At 41.1% G+C, this 27,561-nt stretch overlaps 1 protein-coding gene across 1 annotated transcript in view; it reads left to right on the top strand.

Moving 5' to 3' along the window:
- clstn2a (calsyntenin 2a) overlaps positions 1-27,031 on the top strand; it is a 253,987-nt gene extending 226,956 nt beyond the window's left edge. The window contains exons 11-18 of the mRNA XM_078210106.1: positions 7,947-8,113; positions 8,529-8,677; positions 12,538-12,746; positions 15,233-15,403; positions 15,976-16,121; positions 16,322-16,454; positions 20,133-20,317; positions 26,846-27,031. Coding sequence (XP_078066232.1) covers positions 7,947-8,113; positions 8,529-8,677; positions 12,538-12,746; positions 15,233-15,403; positions 15,976-16,121; positions 16,322-16,454; positions 20,133-20,317; positions 26,846-27,031 — 1,346 coding nt within the window. The remainder of the gene's footprint in view (positions 1-7,946; positions 8,114-8,528; positions 8,678-12,537; positions 12,747-15,232; positions 15,404-15,975; positions 16,122-16,321; positions 16,455-20,132; positions 20,318-26,845) is intronic.
- The last annotated feature ends 530 nt before the right edge of the window (positions 27,032-27,561 follow it).

The following is a 27,561-nucleotide window of genomic DNA, read 5'->3' as shown; positions in this document are numbered from 1 at the left end:
CATCATAGAAACCCTACAGTGCAGAAAGAGGCCATTCGGCCCATCGAGTCTGCACCGACCACAATCCCACCCAGGCCCTACCCCCACATATTTACCCGCTAATCCCGCTAACCTACGCATCTCAGGACTCTAAGGGGCAATTTTTAACCTGGCCAATCAACCTAACCCGCACATCTTTGGACTGTGGGAGGAAACCGGAGCACCCGGAGGAAACCCACGCAGACACAAGGAGAATATGCAAACTCCACACAGACAGTGACCCGAGCCGGGAATCGAACTCGGGACCCTGGAGCTGTGAAGCAGCAGTGCTAACCACTGTGCTACTGTGCCGCCCTTTTTCATTTAAATTGACTTAGTGGGCCGCATGCCCAACTTTAGCGGCATTTCCCCCTTTACCACCACGTTCGCCCATTCAGATTCGACACGAAACAGACATGTTCCACAAAAGTCCGATTCGAGCACTCCAGTTAGTGAGGAGGTAAATGCCTCCAACAGCTCTCTGCTTGTGATAGGTGTTGCGGGGGGGCGGGGCGGGGGGGGGGGGGGGGGGTTAGTGGGGGTCTGCTACCACACTGCCTAAGATCGGTGGGGAGGAAGGGGATCCGCTGACACTCTGCTGGTGATCAGTGGGGGGGAAAGGAGGGGTCCGCTGCCGTACAAGGGGGTCAGTAATATTGTGGGAGTGGTGCAATGTCTGTGGGGGCCCAGGGGGAGGCATTATCCGGCCCGGAAGCGATGTGGCAGGGGAGCCACATTCTATCTTTTTTTCTGCGCATGTGCAGTTGAAGGCGCCGATCGGAGCTGCAGGATTTCAGACGCGTTGAGCCCCGCCCACAGGCTTCTGTAGCGCAATTCGGAATCACTGATATTTTTACAGGCAGAGTGCGTATGGGGGCACCTGACAACGGGTTTAAAAGTCGGATCTGGAACACTCTCAGTTTCAAGTCCACCCTGCACTTAGAATTAAAATGGTAAAATAGGGCCCATGATACCCACACCTGTTACAATATTGAGACTAAGGCCCTCAGTACCAGACTTCTGAAGCAAGGGTCAAGGCCAGCACAATTGTTGCCCTGATTTGTAAGCATCATTGTTTCAGACCCACGGTACTTGGTGACTCGTACTCTATGACTCTTACCCTCATCGGTGTTACAAGTAGCCATGAAGAAGACCCACATTAGAAATCCCACCTTGTCAGAGTCACTACCAATATAGAAGAAATGTGGTCATGCTAGTATTGCCAGGAACATCCTATTTAAAAGAAAGATGTTGGAACACTATTGAAAGAACGATGAAGAGATGTAACGTAAACTAAACAGTAAAATTTTAAAAGGAGTACAGGAGCAACTGAGGGTTTACGTGTACAAATATTCAAAGATGGCAGGACAAGTTGATGAGCAATGAGGCATTTTTTTAAAATTGAAGCTTACGGGATCCTTGACTTTAGAAATGGCAGCATTGAATATAATGCCAAGGAAGTTATGCTGAATCTTCATAAATCACTGGTTAGGCTTCACCTGAAATATTGTACGGAATTTTCCTGTTCCGCCTGCCACAGGAATCGGGCGGGGAGTGGGACATGCAATTGTCCGTAGACCTCAGGCAGGGTTTTCCGGTTTTGGGGCATGCATGGCTGGAAATTCCTGCCCGTTGTGTCCAGTTCTGGGCAACGCACTTTTTAGGAAGGTTGTCAAGGCTTTGGTGAGGATGCGAGGAGCTTTATTATATGTGAGGGACTTATTTCAAGAGACTAGAAAGGCTAGGATTGTTCCCCTTCGTTTCGAGTTGAGTGATCAAATTATACTACAAAGAGGGGCATCTAACTCTGAAAGTAAACCAAAACAGATTTGAAGTAATAGAATTCCATTGGAAATGTGAAATTATTTTTTTTAAATGAACTGTTGGCTTGATTTATTTAGTATTCAAGGTACTAATGTCTGCAACATTTCTAAGGCTCTGAAGTGCGGGCAATTCTGAGGGATATCAGACTGAGGTTTGAAAACAAATATCGTTCTTATGCAAAAAGGTTTCTCATTGTAAAGTAGGTTTACATATAATTTCAATACGTGAATCTTCTATTTTGCATGCAATTCCATCACTCAGCCATCACTCATTGTTCCAGTATCATCAGTATGTTTTAGCTCTGAGAGCGTAAAAATTAGTTATTTTAAATTGAGTACCACAAGTTTCTAAAAAAGGATAAGTACTCTTATTGTGTGCCCGGAGATACCAGCCAATAATGTAATACGTTACTCAGTGCTGAATTGAGGAACAGCTTAGATTACACTCTCAAATCCTGGAATGGAATTTCAAACTCAAGAGGGAAGATTTGCAGCTTCAGCTTCTGCCCTGCACTCTCAAGACAGCCTCATCCTTCAGTAACAAAAAAGAACCGACCGTAAAAGTGAAAGACAGCTTTTAAAGACATACAAATGTACTTTTATTGTATCTGTTTATTTGAAGAAGAGAAAATACTCAATATGTTGAAACAAAATATTTGTGCAAAGTATATAGGCAGAAGACAGAATGCAGCTGTTGAAGTGACATTGGCAGTGTTAAACTCTCCAACATTTCCATTATTAATTCTCATGTTAGATACTTAGACAATATATTAATGTTGATAGCTCGTTAAGGGGGAATATGCTCGCTCAGTTTCTGTGCATACAAATTGGATAAATTGTCCACCAGACCAGCAAGCTGTAAAACCTTTTTGTGAAATTTGGAAGATATATTAGGCTAAAGGATTGAATATATTAACATATTATGTTTATTAGGCCTAATTTGAAAGCAGTGGTTAAATTAATCTTGCTATCAAAAGATACATCAATATGGATGGTTGAATGTTATGATTGCCCTTGCTTTCTGAGTCCTATCATCTAGCCATTTAATACAAGTGCTAAAGTACAACATATAGCCGGGGCCAACCAGATGTGATCACATTCAGGAACAAAAATAGAAGGCAGTCATTACAATTCAAAGCACCTATATTTTTGAGTAAGCAAAGTTGAAATCCGATATTGCCTCAAGCCTTGTAATCCTGGATAAATCTGGCAGTCAGTTTCCATGCAAGCCATGTCAAGGATGTAAATTACTGAAAGCCCACCTTCCAGTGTGTACTGATGCAGGAAGGAGTTTTTAGATCAAAGAGTAATCTTGGGTATTTATTCTTCAGAACTGTCCATTTGTTAACCAGCTCAGTTCAAACCTGGTCAGGGCACAAGGACAGAACAAAATACTTTGTGAAGAATCAGGTTCGTGCATAACTATTTCCAGAAATGTGTGTTCCAAGTTAGAAGAATTAGCAAAGTTTCATTTGATTATTTTTGAAGCTGTTTTAAATCACGTTTAACATAATTTGCTGAAATCTGCAATGGTTGTTCAATTTTGTGGTGTTAAGCATAAGATGGCGGGCACATTTTTTCCTCTGTCAGCTGGGTAATAACCAGGTGGAACACATTGCCCATCCTTCACACAACAGGTCCCATTTTTGTTCTGTTGAAATCAATGGGATGCTAAGTCAAAATGGCAGAGTATGAGGCCTTTTGTACTACTTCCAGTGAGTTTATCAGCAGCACAAGAGATTGGTTGTTACTATATATTACCTCAGGCTTGTACACTTTCAGAGACATTGTGATTCAATTGATTGGACACTCGGGGTTATTTATAGTAGCAGCAGTTTGACATGAGAAAAATATCCGAAGAGTGTTTGAATTGTACCAGACGATTGTGTCAGACAATACATTAAGCTGAGGTCATTTCTGGCTGATTTGTGGTTCTGGTGGATGTGAAAGATCCCATGACACTCTCTGGAAGGAAGAGCAAGGACTACTCCCAGCAAGCTTTCATACCTTGCCAACTAAAAATAAAGATGAACCAATCATTCATCTATTTACTGTATGCATTAGCTTATGTCGCACTTCAGAGCAATTGATTGTGTGTGGTGAAGTGGGAAAGTGTAATTTAAGTGCAAGTATTTCCTTCTTTAAGGCACAACTATGGAAACATAGACGAAACATAGAAAATAGGTGCAGGAGTAGGCCATTCGGCCCTTCAAGCCTGCACCATTCAATCTGATCATGGCTGATCATGCACTTTCAATATCTCACTCCCGCTTTCTCTCCACACCCTTTGATCCCTTTAGCCGTAAGAGCTACGTCCAATTCCCTCTTGAATATATCTAATGAACTGGCCCCAACAGCTTTCTGTGGTCGAGAATTACACAGGTTCACAACTCTCTGAGCGAAGAAGTTCTTTCTCATCTCAGTCCTGAATGGTTTACCGCCTTATTCTTAGACTGTGACTCCTATTCCTGGATTTCCCCAACATCGGGAGCATTCTTCCCGCATCTAGCGTGTCCAGTCCTGTCAGGATTTTATATTTCTTTGAGATCCTCTCTCATTCTTCTGAATTCCAGTGAGTACAAGCCCAGTCGATCCAGTCTCTCTTCATATGTCAGTCCTGCCATTCCGGGAATCAGCCTGGTGAACCTGGTCTAGTATATATCTCTGATTTTGGTACAAACTGAAAGAAACAACTGTCAGCGTGACAGATTTATTCAATTAAATGGCCTCTTTTTTCTAAACTTTGCTTTGAATTTGTTTTTCTAAGACCCTAATAGCACTACGGCCAGGATTTTCCCAGCCCACATCAAGCAGCGCAACGGGCTGGGAGGTCGCGAGTCTCCTGAGTGCTTTTTTTTAAGCACAATCAGCTCCATGCTCGAAATCAGTGCAGAGCAGATTATCATGTGGAAATCTCCATTTCCATATGATCAGCGGGCCTGGGACGGTATACTCCGGGCCCGCTACTGTCCCCTGCCCCACCAGCCAGGAGTGGTTTCCTTCAGCCGGGTTTACAACTGCTCCCCGCTGAGGGGGAACAGGCATCCTGACACCGCTGGAGGGGACAGAGGCCACTGAGGCCCCCCACCCATCAAGGGGAGGGGGGGGTGCATGCCCCATGGGCAGTTCCAGCCTGGCGCCCTGGCACTGCCCAAGAGGCAAACTGGCACTGGGCACTGGACAGTACCAAGGGGGACATGGCATAGTGGGCTGTTTGGGAGGTGATCGGTGGGGGTGGGGAGGGGATCCCACTGCCACTCTGCACTTGGAGCATTGGGAGAGAGAGGGAGGGAGGAGGATGATCGGACCTGGTCATCGGGATCGGGGTGTCAGGGCTGGCCAGGTGGGGGGAGTACAGTTGGGATGGGGGTTGGGGCTGGGGCTGGCTGGGGGTGGAGATTGGAGGTGGGGAGAGAGATCGGGGCTGGCCCGGAGAGGTCCAGTAGGCCAGCGATCAGGACTGGGGGATTGTGAGGCTGGCCAGTAATCAGAGGCTGGCAATGGAGGACCACTGCGCATGCACCAATCTCCATGTTGATAGACCAGCACATGCGCAGTGGCCCACTCAGTGCAATGCTGCTGGCCTCTCAGGTGGGAATAGGCTACGCCCTAGAGGGAATCACGCTGGGGTACTTTGCATTGCAGAGTGTTGGAGATTCGTTCTGGTAAGTATGCCCAAAAACAGGCAAGAAATACTCTTGTTTTCCTGCCCGTTGGGCACTTATTTTGTTTTTGGGAGAATCCCGGCCTACAATTCTTTCATTTGTTGTGTTTCAGAAAGCCAAAATAGTTAAAAATGTCGAACTTCAATTTGAGTATTTGAAAATCAAAGTTTCACTTTTGTACATTTATATTTATTAAAAATAGCTTTTGGTATGAATACAGCTGAAAATCTATCAGTTCAATAAAAATTCAGATAAAGAATAATTGTGAATAATCATGAAGGAGTACAAAACAAGTCAAGCCTCCTGTCTGATTCTTTGGATCAAAATTGAAGAGTTTGCATTATTATAGTGCTTTTTGTGCTCTCTGGATGTCCTAATGTACCACATGCTCTATGAAGTACTTTTGAAATATAGCCACTGCTGGGGAATCCTGAGAGCAAGAGGAGGCAATGGCCTGATGGTATTATCACTGGACAATTAATCCAGAAACTCAGTTAATGTTCTGGGGATCCGGGTTCAAATCCCACCCCGACAGATGGAGGAAATTTGAATTCAATAAAAAATATCTGGAATTAAGAATCTACTGATGACCGTGAAACCATTGTCGATTGTTGGAAAAACCTATCTGGATCACTAATGTCCCCCAGGGAAGGAATACTAATGTCCTTCCCCGGTCTGGCCTGCATGTGACACCAGAGTCACAGCATGTGGTTGACTCTCAACTGCCCTCTGAACAAGGGCAAATAGGCATGTTGCAATAAATGCTAGCCACGAATGAATATAAAAAAATATTTGCACCAGCAGGCCAGAATTCTCCAACCTCGCCCATGGCTGGGATTCTCCGGTCCTGCTGCTGTGAATGAAGTTTTGGCTGAGTGCCAAATTCTCCGTTCCCGTGGTGGCACGTGCGCTCAACGTCGGAGAATTACAGCCGCAATGTTTCGCAGATACAACGAGATAAATGACGACTTGAACTGTTATTAATAGAGTGCTTGAGGAATCTTTGTTAGTCAGGGCACTGAAAAAACTCCCCGGCTCCTCTTTGAGTGGTGCGATGGTATCGTTTATGTGCACTTGAGATAATGGATAGGATCTTAGGTTTCTCATCTGCATGCCAGCAGCTCCAGCAATGCAGCGCTCCCTTGATACTATTTCAGCCTAATTTATGTACTCTAGTCTCTGGAGTGTGACTTCAACCAGGGAACAATAGACTTTTAGATCCAGGTGCAGCTTGTGCAGTGCTCAGTTATACTTCCTGATATATATGTATTAAGAATATGCTTCCGCACCACATGCGTAGCAGGACTGATTCAAATTGCTTTAATAGAGTTTATTTGTTGAAATGAAGCAGAGTATATGTTTCCAATTTGCAATTCAGACATTGCATTATTTGCTAATACAGTAAGTCCTCAGTTTTAAGTGGCCTCATTCCGCATCATTTTGCTGTGGCGTCACAAATATAGTTAGGCCTGTATGCACACTTAGCATTGGGATATTCGCGTTAGCTTTACTTCGCACTGCAAGTGACAGCAAACATGATCTAATGAGCATCATTTTGGAGTCGGCCCTCCCACTCCCCGAATATCTTTCACTGACTCTCCCACTTTTACCACTTCCTTCCCCCACACTCACAGTTCCTCTCACTCCCTCACTCACTTCCTCCCTCTCACTTTCCCACTCCTGACCCCTCGTTCACAGTGAGGGTTCAGGAGATGAAGAGGCAAATGGGAGAGTTGGGCAGGGAAAGAAACAAGTGCGACAGGCAAGCAACAAGAATCGGTGAATGGAAAGAGGCAGCAAATGAGAGGTAATTTTATTTAAAATTTATTGTATTTTAAAAGTTATTTCATTTATGAAAATAGGAATTTAGGAACGTACAGTGCTTCAGTTCACAAGTTTTAATAAATCTCTGACCAGAAATGTCCCACAGAACATAACAGCCTTTGCACATTGGTTGTGATGTGAAAAGCTGATTCACTCAAAGTTGTTTCACTTAAAGTTGTACGTTTCAGGAAAGCAAATAGAAGTGTAGGCTTACTACACAGAAATAACCAGCTATCGCTGTTTCAATAATTTAAAAAAAGAATCATAATTCCACAGAAATCACTGGCAATGCCCAAACTACGTTTAACTGGGAACTGTTCTGTGTAACAACAATTCAGGTTGTTGAAGTAAGGGCTGAAGAAAATGCATTGAAAAGAAATGTACTTCATGTAAAACTTGACGTAGTGACTAATTGGCAAGAAGCACTTTTCTGTTGTAAACAGAAGTTCAAGACTGCGATTTTTAGGTATGGTATAAATTATCCCCTTCTAACACCAATATCTTGCTGCTTGTTTATGTATGGCAAGGACAGTAGGACATATGCTATTAAGTATGATGGAGTTCCTGCTGTACTTACATTTTATAGACATTGATTTTTCTTAAATTTATCTTTCAGGTGGTGAAATTGTAAAACCTCGATTTGCCCAGTTTTTCCATGGTAGTCTTGCTGGTTTATCTATACGTCCAGGCAAGATCGAGAGCCGGAAAGTTATCTCCTGCTTGCAGACATGCAAGGAAGGCTTAGATATTAATTCCTTGGAGAGTCTTGGCAAAGAAATCAAGGTGAGGGATTACAGTGGCTGGTATCTCTCCTGATAGACGATTTTCCATTACTTACGTCACCAATCACTAAAGGTTACAGTGTACAATGAACTTGATACAAATGAATGCTAATGGCACTAAAAGATTCACATTGCATTAATGTAATTGACAAGTAATTTGATTTTAAATTAATTTGCATTTAAAATGCATTTTTGTCTGGCATGCCAAACTTCAAAATATGCTCGCATCTGTGGCTTAAGCACCATGATCAGTTTATTTTACCGTGCTAAATAGATTCATTCAAAATTCACATGGAACTTATGGGTGAAATCTTGTGCTATGGATAATTTTGTTACAAGTGGAAGTCTAATTTCATGGAAGTCTTTCACAGTTTTGATCAAACTGAGTATCCAACATCATCTGTTTTTTTTTGTAGTTTCACTTCAATCCTGCCCAGTCAGTCTTGGTTATTGAAGGAGACGACATTGACACCGTAAATCGAGCCATGCAGTTGGTAGCGTACATTAACTCACGGCAGTTTCCAACTCCTGGAATTCGGCGCTACACAATTTCCACCAAAGTTCAGTAGGTTATCTTGTGAAATGTCCTGTGTTTGCATTCATGGTTAACTTCAGTCAGGGTAAATCCAAAATGCAGTACAGTGTAATTTTTTTCCCCAAGTATGTAAGAACATTTTTTGTTTATACAGTTTTCAAAAATAGATTGTGAAAATAATTTATTTATTCATTTTATTTGTTAGTGTCACAAGTAGGCTTACATTAACACTGCAATGAAGTCACTGTGAAAATCCCCTAGTCACCACACTCCGGCGCCTGTTTGGGTACACTGTGGGAGAGAATTTAGCATGGCCAATGTACCTAACCAGCACGTCTTTAGGATTATGGGAGGAAACCGGAGCACCCAGAGGAAACCCACACAGACACGGGGATAACGTGCAGACTCAGCATAGACAGTGACCCAAGCCGAGAATTGAATCTGGGTCCCTGGAGCTGTGAGGCAGCAGTGCTAACCACTGTGGTTTGGTTTACTCAATGATCAGTATGAATTTTCAAATTTGTGTCAACTTTAAATATCTTATTGGGTTCAGTAGCATAAATTACTCTTATCAGTGTCTCAGTGCTTTACTTGCATGGAGTTGACTCACACAGCCCTTCATGTGCTTATACAATGTGAATTGCAAGGATTTAACAACAGCATCCCCTTGTAATTTGGACCAGATACATCTTGCCTTTGTCGCATGTATTTCTTCAATCACTCCATCTTTCAGAATTAACATGAGGTACGTGTGAATTAAGAGGCAAATGGTAGATCACTAAGTAGACGACTTAAATTATATCAATAAAACTTTGCCTCTTAATTCACATTTATCTCATGTTAATTTTGAAAGCTAGAGTATAAACAAAGAACAGTACAGCACTGGAACAGGCCCTTCGGCCCACCAAGCCTGCATCGACACATGACGCCTTTCTAAACTAAAGACCTTTTACCTCTAGGCGGTCCGTATCCCTCTATTCCCTACCTATTCATGTATTTGTCAAGGTGCGTATTAAAGATAGATATTGTAAATTGTTTTACTTTTCTGACTTTTGTAAAGTTTATTTTGTTAAAAATCTTGGAAGCTGGTAGCTTTGTTGTCTTAGTAATTAGTAGACAACAAATGGTAGTTGTGACCTAGATTTGGATTTCTCAGCAGCCTACCCAGATGTAAGAATGAACAATGTTTTAGACAATTTCAGTACAACTATTGTCACCCTCATGAGGGATTTCCAGTTGTCACTTTATGAGATCGAGCTGCTGAATGCCTTCCAAAAGGTGTCCTGACTTAGACAGCCTCAACGACTGCTCACCACCTGATGGTTTATATCTTGATGGTTTAATCTCTTCTCCTGAGACTATGGTCCATTGGCTTCCTGAAGGCTGCACTCCGAGCACGGACTCACCCGCACAACTCCAGCTGCTCTGCCATGCCAAACAGAACACCACAACTCCAAAAATATGCATTTTCCCCAATGGCCCAGAGCACGGAATTAGGAACCTTATGGTGTCTTTTCAGCTTTCCAGAGCTTCTCCCAGGCCCTCACTACTTGGAGCCCGCCAACAGCAACAACTTTGCTGCTTGAGCATCTTTCTTTGCTCCTCTTGCCAGCGACTTCCTCCCAGTGGTTCATACTGATGGTTTCAATCTCTCGGTCCCCTCTCTATCCCGGGATTCCTCGAGTTATGGTGCCAAGCTTTGGTCCCATTATCATTATTTGCACGCCATGCAGGCGCATTCCCGATGTCCCAGATGGCCAAGCCCTTTTTACTGGAAAATAAACAATCTTGAATAGAGCATCTTATCACTTTCTTAAACTCTGTGCATGTGCTGGAACACTTGGACCCTCCGGAAAATGTCCTCGGCCTTCACCCGAACCAGTTATGTTCACGTTTTTTTAACAATATCACACATTAAACTGCTTGATTTGCCAAAGTTGAATAAGTAGAACAGCAGTTATAATCAATTCACCTAGTTTCATCAATACAATTTATTGATAAAATAAATATTATAAGTATTATAAAAGAATTAACAAATAGAACAACCTGATTCACTTCAGTGAATCTTCCTTGAGTTGAAGTAAAATTTCCAACTCCGTTCTTCTGCATTCCATTCTTCCCTTAGCCCTTTGTTTGCATGACTGCTTCTAGATTTTGAAGATTTCTGTTTTAAAAGCCTGACTCCAATGTCAGCTTTGAGCTAAGCTGACTGCCTCTGCTAAGAGTAGAATCCGCTAGTCTTAATATGGAAGTGAACTCTGCTGAATTCAATGAATAGAGTTGTTGTTGCAGCACTGAGTTTGAATGATAATAAGAGTATCAATCTTCACTGTCACAGGTACATTGGTTCAGAGGTCCTGTTCAAAACTTAATTTCCGCTTACAGTTTCAACTGCCCTGTTAATTTAACCCCTTGAGGGCTAAGTGCTAAAAAGTAGCATTTTAATATTTATTATGCACCATGACATTGCCACATTTTGGGATCTTGAGACTGTCAAGTATAAACAAAGTGCCCAATGGTGCTTCCACTTTATTTTCTACAAAAACGCCAATGAGTTTAGTCTCCATAAATCATTTACTATTTGAATTTGTGATATGTACCCCCAGCATCATTTGGTTTATATTTGTGCAGTAATCAATACAATTTCTGTGGAGACATAGAAGAAATTCAAACTTCCAGGGAATGAGTGAAAGGATCACATGGCAGTATTTCAAGTTTTAAGACTTTTACTGTGACAAACTAAAAACATCATTATCTAAACACTCTTTCAGTGGGCAACTTATACTCCAAACTACAGTAAAGATCACTTTAACTTTTACAACAGCCCAGAATCCCGCTGTCATGGTTACATTTTTACTCCGTCCCTTAAGTGAGCACTTCATTCTCCAGGAATCAGCAAATTTATTCCCAATTCCATTTTACTTTTCCCAAATTAATTCTACTTCCTAAATTAATTTTCATGCTGAGGAACAAATTGGAGATCCCTCCCTCTAACCAAAGCCAAGCAAATCTTTCTGCTTCATTTAATCTCTCATGAATTAAGGCTCTTATTCAAAATGCAAGCTCTTACCCACATTCTGTGTGGTGGACAACAGAGACTTGCTGCCTCTCGCTCTCTGCTGTCTCTCTCTCTCTCTCTCTGATTCTTGCAGACAGACCTGTCCATGAGATTCAGTGACGTTTTTAAGAAAACCTGCAATCCAAACCAACCCAAATGGCTTCCTACAGACTTTTCCTTAAAGCCCATCTCCATGGCAATGTATTTTAATTGGGCTTTGCATTCAAATAGAAATGTCAATTAACTACCCTCTAGACCCCAGCTCTGTGTTTTTAATTCAAAGATAGAGTTGTTTAAAGTACAGTCATTTACAAAAACTGAAATTCCTGATACCCCTTTGGAACATGGAGACTAACAGTCCATCCATTGTCAGCACAGCTGCTCTGGCCTTTGATTTCAGGTGTGAAGATTCTGAACCTTCCAAGAACGACATACTGGGGGCCTCCTTTTAGCTTTCAGCAACTAAGCCAACAACTATCAGCTTAGCATTTCCTCTACAATGTGACTATTCCTTTGAGAAGGGATGTGAGTGTCTTCAGAAGTCAAGCTCCATTAAAACAATAAAATTTAGCTATGTTTCCCATTTTCATCATCCTGGAGATAGAAAATTGCAGAAACCTGTGAATAGAAGCTCAGGTTGGCAGAATTGGAAGATCAGTTGAAATATGGAAGACCCCAGCCTAATAACTTTGAAAATTGGTAAGAATTTGATCTCAAGATCCCGAGCGCAATCTCAAGCAACCGTGCATTAGAAATGACCAACTTCCTGAATGGAAACTGGCTTTAGATCTTTGTAGTGAATGTTACACTGTACTGTCTTATTTCTCTAAAGGTGTTTTGGTGAGGACACTTGTATCAGTATCTCAGACATCGATGCATATATTGTGGTGCTTCAGCCTGTTGAACCAAAGATTACAATTAGTGGGTTGGACCATTTCTCCAGACCAGCATCTGAATTTGAAAACAACAGAGGTGTGATACTATTTCCAGGCCTCAGAATCATCAGCACAATCAGAAGAGGCCAAAACGAAGATGGCAAAGGTTGGTTACTTGCATAATTTAGAATGAGAATTGTGCTTAAAAAAACGGCATCCAACAGTGTGAGGAAATTAACTGGAAATACAAAGCAGGCAGCAAAATGATGCCAAGTGAAATATCTTGAAATACTAGGCCTGATTTTATTAGATGCAATTCTGATTATAACAGCCCTGATCTTAAGAATTCCAATCAATTTAATCACAATCGGCCTGAGGTAAACATTTCTCATAGTATTTTGAGAGATTCATCCCTGGTAATACCATGTTTTGTGATAGGATCAGCTTCATAGAGAGATTTATATATCCTATCCAGATTTGAGTCTTGATTAATTGAAGACTTAGGGCTAAATTTTTAGGATGGCAGGCACTCGCTGTCCACCATCCTAAGAGTTGATGGGGAAAGCACTCCCACTGACTCCACCAGACCCAATGGCATTTCACGCTCGGAATAACATTAATTGACAGAAGGCAGGATTTCCTCCGACCTTGGAGAGCTGCCGGCCAATTAGATTGGCCAGAGGCTCTGCAGAAATTCCAGGAAGGACGTTATAGTGGCCGGGAGAGATACAGCTGGTAGCTGTCTGGAACAAAGTGCCAGAAACCGTACGAAAGGTAGGTGGCAGGGTCAATGAGGTGTGGGGCCTAGGGAAGACTTGGGGAGGTCACCGGACTGGGGGGTGGGTGGGGGAGGGGGGGTGATCGGGGTGTCAGGTGATAGGTTGGGGGAGGGAGAGAGACACAAAGGTCACGAGACTCTGGGGGGAGGGAGCCCCCAGTTGGAAGGGGGTTTTCGCCTGAGATTAATTTATTTTCACGGTGTTCCCCCCATTCATCTATTAGATGTCCACTAGCATAAAAACTGAGGCCACTTAAGGGCCTTAACTGGGACAAGGGCGGTGTTCCAGTAAGAGGTCCTGCCCACCCTAACATAAAATCATTTCCAGGTTGGGACGGGTGACTTCCCGGAGGGAATCCCATCTGTGCAACTTCCAACTTCATTCTCCCACCACATCCCCCATCCTCAAAACTGCTGGAGTGGAGGAGTGTAAAGTTCTGGCCTTAATTTTAAGTATGTAACGCAATAAAATGCTTGCTAAGAATCATAATTGGAACTAGGTCTCCAGGTAGCCCAATGCTACAATGATTTGATTTGTAAATGTGCTACATAGTTGAACACTTCATTCTGCCTTGTGATCTTGGAATCACCCCACAGCCATGTCTCCATAATCCCAATTATATCGTACCTGTTTATATCTATCTGCGCGATTAGTTCATCGACTTTATTGCAAATGCTCCGCGTATTAAGGCACAGAGCCTTTAAGCTTGTCTTTTTAACATTGTTTGTCTCCCAGTATTTTTCTCTGTAGCCCTGTTTGAGTTTTGTCCTTGGTTTCTCTGCCTATCACTTTTCTTATTCCCTTTTCTACTCTTTATTTTTGTCCTTGCTCCCTCCTTCTCTGACTCCTTATATAGTTTCCCATCCCCCTGGCATATTAGTTGAAACCCTCCCCAACTGCTCTAGAGATCAGTTCCCCGAGGACATCAGTCCCAGTCCTGCCCAGGTATAATTCATGCAATTTGTACAGGCTCCACCTCCCCCAGAACCAGTCCCAATGCCGCAGGAATCTGAAACCCTGCCCCTGACACCAGCTCTTCAGCCACGTATTCATCCAATATATCCTGTCATTTCTACTCTGATTAGCACATGGCACCGATAGTAATCCTGAGATCACTACCTTTGAGGTCCGATTTCTTAATTTTCTTTCTAACTCCCTTAATGGTCCACTCGCTTGATTTTTGATAAGCAGATAGGGTTAAAAAAATCACCTCTCATTTGTGATGTTCTGTGTTGGGACATTTGAATCAAGAAAGAAGTTGATTACAATGCTGTTAATGTCATCCTTGGCTCCAGTCTGACCTCCCTATTGGAAGCAATAGATTCCTTTGCAGTGTCTCAACAACCCATTTCAGTATTATTTTAGAAAAAAACTACTTTACACATTTGTATTTTTGTGATGGAAGTATTTGACATCCAAGAACCAGAATTTACCAAACTGTGGTGGTAACTGGAGGTTTTGTGCACTTAACATGTGCAATAGATGGGAAGGGTCGTAACTTGAGCTATGAACCGTGGCTGCCTTCAACACCTCTCTAAACTCCAATCTGGCAGGGAGATAATATAGACTTTTCTTCTCCCCAAGAGGATATATTTCAGTCTCAAATTCCATCTAGCCAGCCTGGATAAGAAATGACAAAAATCACCCAACTGAACAAAACAAATTTGATGAGCAAGACTGGGATTTGTATTTGGGACCTTCTGGCTGGAAGCCGGATACTTGAACCACAGCTGTATCTGCGATGAGCCGTTGCAATTTAGGAGTGGAATGATTTATAGTAATCCTTTCCTTGTCAATAAGAGTTGTATTTCTACACAAATTTGATATTGGGTTCCTTCATATTCACCAGCATTTTGTAAAATCCTTTATGTAGTCCATCGTTTCGGTAAACCAGAAGAGATTGTGCACAACCTGGATTACTGTGACATTTTGATCGTTGGGGATGAGCTAAATTCTGAAGAGGAGTGCCTGGAACTGGAGCCAATTGAGTTGCATGGGAAACATCTGGAGTTCACAAATTCCACAGCTGGAATGTCCATTTATGGTAATTTCATTTTCTTTCATGCAGAGTAATAGTAATGCACCCAGTTGACTATGAAGCAAATTGAATTTGTGCCTTTATCAATCAGGTTGACTGCAATGTTTGTTAACATCAGAAAGTGATCCAATCACCCCCAGGTTGCTGTATTGAAAATATGCCGATAGAGATAGCAAATTTCTGGCTTTTTCTTTTGTAATAGACCAGAATATCTGTAAAGATCGAGAAGGAATGCTTGCACTGAAATCTGCATCAAACTGTATGAAACGTAATTGGATTGTGGCAATTGACATTATACAATAGTAGGTTTTAATTCCTGTTACGATGAAAAAAGTTGTGTTATTCTAACAACCCAAAGAATTGCATCAGTATTGTTGTTTTAGAACTGAACTTTTTTTTTGAAGAATGTTGTATGAAATATTATAAAATATGTGGTGCTCTTCGAATTGAAGATTGTTATTTTTTAACAAGGATCATTTTGAGAAATATCAATGGGCACTTGTATGAACAGTGATTATTCACATTATGGATACTGTTTTCCACATGATGGTGGTGTCATCTTGTTTCTTCCTCAATAGGTGTGGACACCATGGCAAACTATGAACATGTTCTTCGCAAACTCCGTTACCGTAACTGGGATACTGCATCCATTTTTGGTCGAAAGTTTAGGCTGACATGCTCAGAGCTCAATGGACGCTACACAAGCAATGAATTCAATTTAGAGGTGAGAAAAAGACAAATGGTGTATAGACATTGAGATAGCTGATGTATTAAGGTCACATAGAAAGGCTGCTCAATACATGAATGCTGCATGTAATTTACTTGGTGAGCAGTAATGCACTTAGACTGTCACCGGTACAGGACTGTGAAAATTGATTTAATTTGACAGGATGATTATTGACCACCTTAGTTTCGTTTGTCTAGGTGAACGTTCTGCACAACATTAATCTTATGGACCATGTTAATCATGCGGTGGTTCAACCCCAGTTCCTGCAGTCAATCCATCATTCGCTGCCCGATCTTCCAGGTCACAACCTCAATGCTGCTCATAACTCAGGTAATAAAAGTGTTTCCTTAAACAAAGAACAAAAGAACAAAGAGCAGTGAATGTCATTAAGTTGGAAGATAGGAAAATATTAATATTTAAAAGCTTCTAAAAAGATCCTCTGTTGAATTTTGCAACAACATGAACACGTGCTCGGAATAAATATATTAATTGGCATTTTAGATTTGGATTTGGACCATTTGAAATTCTGATAATCAGATCTACCTCAGTAAGAACAGTTGTTGGTATAGAAATAGGAGAACGGCTGGATGCCTAAGAAAATTAGACAATTACATCTACAGTATCAGAGGAAATCTGGATCTGTTAACCCCAAAGCCGCGGCAGCCCTTGAAACACTTGCCACCCTAAACCTTTGAAAGCAGCCCCTTTCAGCTGAGGAAATTTTTGTTTCCCTTTCACTAGTTTGTCCTGTTTTAATTTGATGAGTTTAAAGTTGTAAAGGATGCGTTTGTTTTTAGCACTGTTGCCTAATTGGTGAATTAATCCTAACTCTGATCACATCCATCTTCCTGGTTGAGTTATTTGAAATTTGGGCTGGGATTCTCTGAACTCATTTGCCCCGCCACTGCTGTCAGTGAGAACGGAAAAATTGGCACTCAGCCAAGATTCCATTCACTGCTGCGGGACCGGAGAATCCCAGCCGCGGGTGAGATCGGAGAATTCCGGCCATAGTCAAATGATTGAGAACATGGGGTTTTGCTTCGTACATGGAATTTGAAGCACTGTGGCCAATGAGGAAAAAAACTTTGATACTTCTACCCCAAGCAACCAGTTCTATATATAAACTTGGCTTTTAGAAAATTGTGTGTTTGAAACATGGACCAATTAATGTCAGACATTCATCAGATTTAACACCCAAATAGACTTGCAGGAAAATTGTAGCCATAAGTGCACAGATCTGTTGTAGAAATCAGCTTCATAATGGAGATGTGAAACAGTCAAACCAATTTGAGTACTTCCATTCTCTCTGAAAGGGATAATTACATCTAATTCCGCTAGCATTCTTTCATACACAGACACATCAAAAACAGCCAATTTCATTTGGAAAATAAACTTGAAATATTTCTCTGAGACAAGTATTTTAACATTTCTCTTAAAAATGCTGCAATCATTTTGACTTAAATATTATTGCATTTTTATTCCCAGTCACTTAGTTTATTTTCTCTCCTTCATGCCCTCTCTGAGCTCACCTTGTTCATTAGATCCACCCCCTGCTCCCGCAATCCTATTCTCACTAAACTATTAACAAGCCAATTCTACTTCCTGGCTCCTGTGTTGGCTGATAAATTTCATAGTTCCCTCTGTCCTTCATTTCAAATCAACAGTCACCACAACTTGCCTCAAAAGCGACAACCTTTGACCCCTCTTCAAAATTACCTGCACATATCAAACTTCTCTGTCCTCTCCAGCGTCCTTCAGTCACTTCCCAAATCCATGCCCACCTTTCCGCATGTCTACGTTTGAATCCATCCAGTGATTTTCCTCTGCTGCCACAGAATTGAATCAAAGTCACAAATCTCTCAATCTCAGAATAGCGGGTGCCCTCATATAAGGTGCAAGTGAGGAGGAATTTCTTCCCTGAAGGTCATTAATCTTGGGAATTTTCTAACCCAAAGAGCAGTAAAGGCTGGATCATTCAAGATATTCAAGGCTGACGAGCAGATTTTTGATCTGCAAGGAAGTCAATTATGGAGATTATGGAGAGCAATTATGATCTTGTTGAATGGCAGTGGAGGTTCGAGGGAGCAAATGGTCTACTCCTGCTTCTGTTTCTAGTATTCTTATGCTTTGTGACTGTAGTTGTGATAAACTATCTCTCCTTTTCATTCTTGGCCTGTCTGCAGCCTCTTTTAGAACCACAGAATTCCTATAGTGCAGACAGAGGCCATTTGGCCCATTGAGTCTGTACTGACTCTCCAAAAGAGCATCTTTACCAGGTCCACACCCTCACCCTATCTCTGTAACTCCGTGCACTTACCATGGCCAGTCCACCTAACCTGCACACCTTTGGACTATGGGGAGGGGTGGGGAGGAACTGAAGCAGCCAGAGGAAACCCATGCAGACATGGGGAGAACATGCAAACTCCACACGGTCGCCCAAGGCCAAAAATGAAGCTGAGTCCCTGGCGCTGAGGCAACAATGCTAACCACTGTGCCACCGTGTCATCCTGAACAAAGCTGGCCATACCTGCATCCCTGCAACCCAACCATGAGAGAGCTTGCAATTGCGTTGACATCCTTGACCCATCGCACTAAGTGACAATGCCAGAACCAACCAAGTGGAGCATTTTACAGACCCTGCACCAACCCTCTTCCCTCCTCTTATTCAAACCTCCGATCTGAACTTGTCATGGTCCAAACCCCTGGCACATCCCATCATCTTATCCAGTTTCTCTTTCTCCCTTCTGCCCATTTTTTTTCCTTCCTCATTTCTTTGCCGACTCCCTTACTCTCTTACCTCTCTTCCTCCTCTTGAAATTATGCCCTCTCCCGTGCTTCTGCCTTCTTCCTTCCTGATAGCACATTTTCCTGGAAAACCGTTAGCTTTGCACTGGGGTGATATTCAGTCATTACCCATATAAATTTTCAGATAACTAACTTAAATAACCACCAACAAAATGGTACTGCACTGCCCTCCAAAATGCCTCAGTTTTAAGCAGTAAAATGGGCTGTGTGCAAGTCTTCTCACAGAATTGTTTCATAATTATAATTTAGTGTGTAACTAAATTTGAAGATGTGTTTCTGCATAAAGCTACTCACACACAAAAGAGAAAGATTTGCAATATATATCTCAAAGTGCTTCACAGCTAATTAAGTACATTTTTCTAAAGTATAGTTACTATTGTAACATTTCAATCACAAGCACATGCTCACATAATGCTCTCATTCATTCGCTTTTGAGTGCACACAGTACTTTTCCTTGCTTACACTCTTGTGCATGCAGAAGCCTCACTCCTGCACAGCACAATTATTTTTAAATGGGGATTTAATATAATCACTTTTTCGACATGACCTGCGCCAGACACCACAAAAAAGAAGAGAATGTTTTCACAATTTGGAGCATTAATTACAATAGCTAGTTCTTTCAAGAATCTATCTCCCTGATGGTTCTCTTGCTGGCCAAGATCAGGCAGCCGCAGAGTTGAGTTTAAATTGGGATCGTTGAGGTTCAGCTCCTATTTGGATGACTGAATTCTACTAACAGAAATAGCAGAAGTGAACAATACCCTGTCACATCGCATTGATGTAGAAGCTGCTTACTAACCAAGTAGGTAAAGCATGTACAGTAGATTACTTTTCAGATTTGCATCATTTGCCAAATAATAAATTTCTGGAATAAGTTGGGGCTTTGGTGGGTATAAAAATTGCAAGCAATGAAGATTGCAAAATTGCCAATTATATTATTTATAATTACCCAACTTATTTTAAATGTTAGCACACAATACACTTTTGTGCAATTTATCACACAGAATGTGCACATTTTGATGGATTTCCAACACAGATTCATGATTTGCTCCATAATAAATGCAGTTTCTGCATAAAAGCAGACTACCTCCTCTTTCAATCTAATAACAAAATAAATGCAAAAATTGGTTTATGATTGCAGGCAATCCTTGAAGCTCACAATCTTAAATCTTTGTCTCCTTTGATTCTGACTTTTTCTTCCAGTTATTCCCAGTGCTGCTACTATCGTCATTGTAGTGTGCATTAGTTTCCTAGTCTTCATAATTGTTCTGGGGGTCTTCAGGATTCGAGCAGCCCACCAGAGCACTAACCGGGAAAATGAGAGTGGGAAAGAAAATGAAATGGATTGGGATGACTCTGCACTGACCATTACCGTTAACCCAATGGAGGTGAGTAATGTGGGACATTTTGGGACTGAAGAAATAAACAACATTACAACTTTAAAGACATAGAGACGCACTGATCTCCGTTTATCTGAGGCAAGGTGCTGGGATGATGGAAGACTTTTTAGAAGGTACCCCATGATGCTTGGCTGATTGTTTCTGTGATATTTTAAAGATTTCCTGAGGTAGGAATACAACTGAATCTAAAATAGTGAATCCAAACAATTCAAGGAATTCCACAAGACAGCTCAATAGCTATATAATGGAAATATATTGGTATAAAGTAATATTAATATTGTTATTATAAAAAAATGTAGCTAACTATTATGATAACTATTGTAATTGATAATATTCAATACTCTAACTTTGCTAATCAAGAATACTTGGGGCCAAAGAATTTCTGGATCTTTGTAATTTTCTGGATCAGAGAATAATTAAAGTTAAAGTTTATTTACTAGCCTAATTATTTATTAGTAAGGCTTACATTAACACTGCAATGAAGTTACTGTGAAATTCCTCTAGTCGTCACGCTCTGGCACCTGTTCGGGTCAATGCACCTAACCAGCACGTCTTTCAGGCTGTGGGAAGAAACTGGAGCACCCGGAGAAACCGACGCAGACACGGGGAGAACACGAAAACTCCACACAGACAGTGACCCAAGCCGGGAATCGAACCTGAGTTCTGTGTTTCATCCTGTATGCTGGTTAATGAGACTGGGCTTGATGAGTGACATTGTGCACGATTTTCCAACTTCATCAAACATTTGCTGCAACATCATTTGTCTCATGTATTTTGGCTGCTCGCTTATTAATTCCTCTTGGATCCTGTGCAACTGCTTTACATCTTGCTGGATTTTGATACTTCATTGCTTTAGAAAGCAAATGAAGCTGGAGGCCAGATTTATCCCCTATTCCTCAGGAACATTATCTTCTTATTCACTATTGATACTATCCACAGACATAGGATGTAAACCTGCTTCAGCTATCTCTGATCCTTTACTTGTTGTACAGTTTTTAAGTTTACTTATTAGTGTCACAAGTAGACTCACATTAACACTGCAATTAAGTTACTGTGAAAATCCCCTAGTCGTCACGCTCCGGTGCCCATTCGGGTAAAGGGAGGATTTTAGCAGGGCCAATGCACCTAAAAAGCACGTCTTTTGGACTGTGGGAGGAAACTGGAGCACCCGGAGGAAACCCACACAGACACGGGGAGAACATGCAGATTCCACACAGACAGTGACCCAAGCCAGGAATCGAACCCGTGTCCCTGGCGCTGTGAGGCAGCAGTGCTAATCACTGTGCCACCATGCCACCACAGATGGAGCATTATCCCCACCATTTAGCCAAGTCATAATGACTCCCTTGTAGGCCACTTTCCATTATCTCGGCATAACCCAAGAGATCAGCTGTCTTTACCTTGGCTTTATTTACATTTGTTACGAATCCCACTGATGTTATATTCAAGAGTATCCTAACCTGAAACACTGGTTTGGAGTGATGCGTATTTGTTTGGATTAATGTGAGGAGCAACATACAACCCAGTGAGAGAACAGTCCAATCTTTTATGTAAACAATTAATAGAATATTTGTTAAAGTAAAAGAAGAAAATATTTGAGAAGAAAGACTATAATACACTATGACACGTAAGTGTATGAATAGTTAAACATACACCATTTCTCTAAGATTACTTCTCAGCCCATGTATCTGGAACTCACGGAGACGCTCCTTTTCCCAAACAACACCCAATTTTAAGTTTATAAGTCAAATGCAGCTCATAGTTACCATACAATACAGCTTAGATGACCAGATCTGGGAAATCATCTTTTGTGTGTTCAGAATACAAAACAGTGTCATGTGGAGGAGAATATCTTAAATCTGCTGTGGCTCTAAATGTCAGATGGGACAAGCCTCTCTGTCAATTTTGGCCTATCTGGTTGTTAGAGATAAACTAGCCTCTCAGGCTGTTGAATGTTGCAAGCCTCTTGAGCTGTGGATATAAAATTTGCCTGCTTCCCTCTGAGGGTTCTGGCAATTATACCAAATAGCCTCTTTGATATTTCATTCTTTGGCTTCCTTGGCTTTCTGCATCACTCAATTTCCTTGTCTATTCCACTGATCTCGGTCATCTAGGTAAGCTGTTTCTACTAATAGAATAAGTTACACCTGATTCTGTTGAGATGCCTGCTAATCTTGCAACTGGGTACAGTACATCTTGCCTTTAGAATGCTGGCTACTGCTGTCACTGGGTAGATTTCTACCTATTGGGTAAATCACATCCTATCAAGCCTTTTTAAATTCTTGTTACGCTGTTGCTAAGTAGATTCCTAACACGTCCCCTCTTCTTAGAAATGAAATGTCTTAACTTGAGAGACAATTTCTTTTCTCAAGCCTTTTCTTACCAATTCAATCTCTGCAACTATTACAAAAATTTAAGAGCATGCATTGACAATAAAATATACCCCAGAGAATTTACACCCAAATGTTCCCAAAAGTCTCTTTTAGACTTGTGATAAAACGTCTGCAATTAAGTTTTCTCTCCTGGCCACATGAATGATTTTTAATTTAAATGGTTATAACAGACTCCATCTGAATAACTTGGTGTTCCATCCTAAAATTTCTCCAGAAATTATAAGGGATTATGATCCGTGTATGTGATTGTTTCTGCACAATTACTGGCAACATAAATCTCAAAAAGTTACAACGCCAATGTTTCTTTTTCTATGGTGGAATACTTCTGTTGATTGGTTTTTCAATGCCAAGTTCACCTTCTTGTAACAACACAGCTCTCAAACCAATGTCACTAGCATCAACAGCCAGTTTAAGATGCTTGTCATAATTTGGTTTGGCTAACATTGGTTTTGTTGTCATCACTGTTTTAAATGTTTGAATGCCGTTTGACAATCCTCCATCCAGTTAAAGTACTTGTTCTTCTTTAAGAGCTCTGAGTGGTGCTATGATAACTGCTGAAATTTGGCACGAACTTGCAATAGAATGTGTTCATTCCCAGAGATCTTAGAACCTCTTTTCTTGCTTCCTGAAAATCCCAAATGGCCTGTATTTTTAGATCTTGTGGGGCAATTTGACCATGTCCCATGATATGTCCCAAATATGAAATTTGGGTTGAGAAAATTTGCCTTTTGCTAGATTCATGACGAGATTGACTCCTTTCAAGTGGTCAAACATTTATTTTAAGTGTTGCAGATGTTCTTTCCGGCTTTGCTGAACACCACTAAATCATTGATGTATACTGTATGTATAATTTTATTCATGAGTGTCTGAAAGGTTGCAGGTGTGTTCTTCATCCCGAAAAGCATCACTTTGAATTGATAAATTTGGTGTCATGAATGCGGAGATCCCCTTTGCCCTCTCCGTCAAAGGTACATGCCAATAGCCCTGTAGCAAGTCCATTATCGTGATGAATTTTGACTGTTCAACTTTTTCAATGCAATCTTCCAAATGTGGAGTAGTAAATGAATCTCTCTTGGTGATGGTATTCACTCTTCTGTAGTCCACACAAAGTCTTGGGGGCAATCTTACCTGGGAGAACTTGCGCAATAGCACCTCCTAGCTATCAGCAGCTGGCATCCCAGCATGAATAGACTCCATCCACTCCCCCTACTGGCAGGAATCACACTTTGCCGCTTATCTTTTCGCTAAGTGGCATAAGATTTGAATTTTTCTCTCGCTGAAAAAATGGGAGCAATTCACTCTCATTTCCATGCTTGTTTGGTACTTAGAAATTTGTTCCATCTTGTCTTCTATCTGGCTTTGGCACCATTACAATTGGGGAGCTCCAATCACTGGAACTCCATTCAGTAATGTCATTCTGGAGCATATCGTCAATTTCCTTCCTTGAGATAACTTTGCTGGATTTACTGGTATGGATGTTTTATCAGAACTGTGACCCCCACATCTACATCATACATCGATACTTCTATTCTATCTCATTTATCCTCACAAATACATTCATAGGACTGCAGTAACTCTTTCAATTCACTCCATCTGGCAGATAAATTAACCAGTTGTTTAAATTTTCCAGGACTTCCTCATTACCCAGATGAATTATAGGGAAGTCACTTCAGAAATTAACCCTTCTTCTCCCTGCTTCATTACAATCAGTCCCGTTAAATTGAACACATCAGTCTGTTTCATTTTGTCGGTCTCCTCCTCATTTGGTCAGCTCAAGATCGTATCGGAAAGCCTGATCTCACTCCTCGTCGCCTGACCTTGCAATTCCTTCCTCTTTTGACTTATCTGTAATCTCAGCACAACACAATCCAGAAAAATGCCAGGGTGGCCTGTCTGCAATTTCTGTGTCTGGATTTTCTATCAGCTGTTCAGCCACAGTAGGCATCACCACTATCTGTGATCCTGCTATATCATTCCCTAGAATGAATTGGGCAGTGTTTCCACTATTCACACAGCACATTATCATGGTTAACAGACTCAGCACTATGCAGTATTCTGCACTTTCTAATGCCTTTAAGGGTGTCACTTTCTGCACAGAATTTAACTAGTTTTTTATGCTTGGTGTTGTAGACTGTTGAGACACCCATGACATACACAAATTTCATACTGAAGCATCCTTATCTAGTCTGTAAATGATTTCTGCCTTTCCTGTCTTTATTAGTGCAGCGAGCATATGTTTTACTGCACTTTTCTCAAATGGGTTTGCTTAAACTACTATATATGCTGGGTCTGCTTGAAAACTCGAGGACTGAGGCAGGAAATAAGTGATGGGAGGTGGGGTAAACACGTATACTGAAATGTAGGAAAACACAAGTTCACAGTTGAGCTACCAATACGTCCACACGTTCAATAAAAATAAATTATAAATAATACTTAAAAAAACAATTTCCTTTCCCAGAAGCATTCTGACAGCGTGAAAGGCTTTGTTTTTTAAATTCAATTCCTATCTAGTTTCTAATTTTTCTTCCTCCATTGTCCAACTCCATTTTGGTCACAGCTCTGGACAAGTGGTGATTCTGAGAGTAGTGGGATCAAAAAATTCAGATGATAGATGTTTATGAATTTGGGAGTTCTGGACTGGCGCGGTTACAGTGTATTATGAAATCTGAGAATAGGGAATTAAGTACAAGCTACATCCACCACTTTAATAGCATCTTTTTAGTTGTGCAAAGTAGTTGGTGGGTGACTCTAATATGCTTGCTATGAAACACTTTGACGTGAGGAGTGAAGTGAAAACTCAGGAGGAAATTGAATAATGCTTTGTTGATAATAGGAATCAAACTGTAGTTATACTGATGGCTGTATTTTCAGTGGGGCAGCTGTAACCAACTGAACCCTAAGTGACCTATCTTGGGGAATTTTAGTGTCAATCATGGACTTTTATAATGACTAAGAAAATTCCTTTGGCTTGGAATGTTGTCCCTCGGCTAACAGCTGTCAAATAACTCAATGTTTAAAAGAAAAGAAATTCAGCTAGACTTGCTGCAGAGGCACGTTAGATGTCTCTTGAGGTTAATGTTGCACATCACGAGGTCGCCAATCCTTCTCTCAGCCGAAAGTGTCATATGGAGGCCAGGATCCAGTAATGGGCACAGACATGGAAAGAACAATCCGTCCCAGATTTTTTTTTAAGACATAGACTCCAAACAGCTCTGCTGGAAACTTGCAGACATTTACTCAAACTGATCTATCCTTTCCAGTTAGACACACCTGCCTGAACTGCCTAAAGATCTATCCGTCACCGTTGGAGATCTATAAATATGCAGAGACCTATCGGTCCTGGTTACAGACCATAAAGAACATGCACACACACATTCCAACATAAAATGCAGTTGGTTTATTTCCCAATGGCTCAGCTTGAATGCCTAGTTTGCATTGGACTAACAGTCAAAGGTTAAAGAAGAAACCATTTCAACAATATATCCACACTTCCTGTCTAGAATTAATGGCTTCTTGCAATCAAGCAATAGCTGAAGGAAACATACCACACTGGCCTCCTTCCCATTAAGTTAGAATTTTGCTTTCATTATTTATAATTGGCAGTAGATATGTGGCACCAGTAGATGTTGTCTGTGTTCAGGTTTCCAAATCCAACTGTGTTTAGCATGAAGTGTAGAATATAGAGGCAATGCTGGGCATAGGGAGGAAGAAACCAACGATGAGAATAAATCTCCCAGGATACACCAACATATCTGTTAGTGACCTACAGAAGTGCCATAGTGACAGAGACATGGGGGAAGGTAGCTATACTCCCTCAGCTTTATATTGGAGGATAGCATCTGATCAGTGGCAGAAGATGAGTATGAAATGGGAAAGGAGTGAAATTCCAATGTGTTTCCCTTCGACCTTATTTAAATCTTTCTTCAACACAAATTAGGAATGATGACCCTACCCTACATTAAATAAAAGTAGATCAACAAGGTGCGGAATAAATGTTACGTCACCTGGAAATGTTAACTTATGATGAAGTAACATATGTTCAAGGTCATGCTGATGGGTCATCAAGTGCTGAATGTTTTCACGAATCTCACTAAAATGTCCACTGTTTATGGCTCCATTCCAGAACTATGAAGGCCAAGAGCACAGTGAACAAGAGAGCGAGGAAGAGGAAGAAGGTGAGGAGGATGATATCACGAGTGCCGATTCGGAGGAAAGTGAGGAAGAGGATGAAGCTGAACATGAGGAAGATCAGCAGAATGTCACCAGGCAAGAACAGCTGGAGTGGGATGATTCAACACTTCCTTATTAAGAGGCCACTCTGATCATTCAAGTCCTCAAACAAGATTTTTTGATGCCCAGCAATGTTTGGAAAGTGGTATGATCAGAAGTTATTTAGATTGCTGTTGCTGGTAATGTGTAAAGAACTTTCAGGGTGTTTTCTGAATTTTGAAGCGATTTGCAATGACATATCACGATCTGGGTCCAAGAGTTGACATTAAACAATAATTATAATGCCTGTCTTTCCTTTATTCTCTCTGGGTGTTCTTTTTGTGGTGACCTGAATGTTTTACCTTTGCACCAAGAACGATCAACTTTGTGGAATCATGTACCGGTATCTGTAACTTGAAATTTTCTGAAGTACTTTATTTATTTGTTTGTAATAAAAAAAAATCTTTCTCCATTGGGTCATGCTGACATTTGAGCCAATGGAGAAATTTTAAAAATGAAAAGTCAAATTTTATATTTCATGATGTAAATACCATGCTGAAAATAAGCAAAAGAAAGCAGTTGCTCAGATGATGTCTGCTCCAGGGTTCATCTGTTGAAAGAATTCAAGTT

Source organism: Mustelus asterias, chromosome 3 (assembly GCF_964213995.1).
Source record: "Mustelus asterias chromosome 3, sMusAst1.hap1.1, whole genome shotgun sequence".
Classification (NCBI taxonomy): Eukaryota; Metazoa; Chordata; class Chondrichthyes; order Carcharhiniformes; family Triakidae; genus Mustelus; species Mustelus asterias.
Note: the sequence above shows the minus strand (reverse complement) of the source record. Positions and strands in the feature narration are given on the sequence as shown.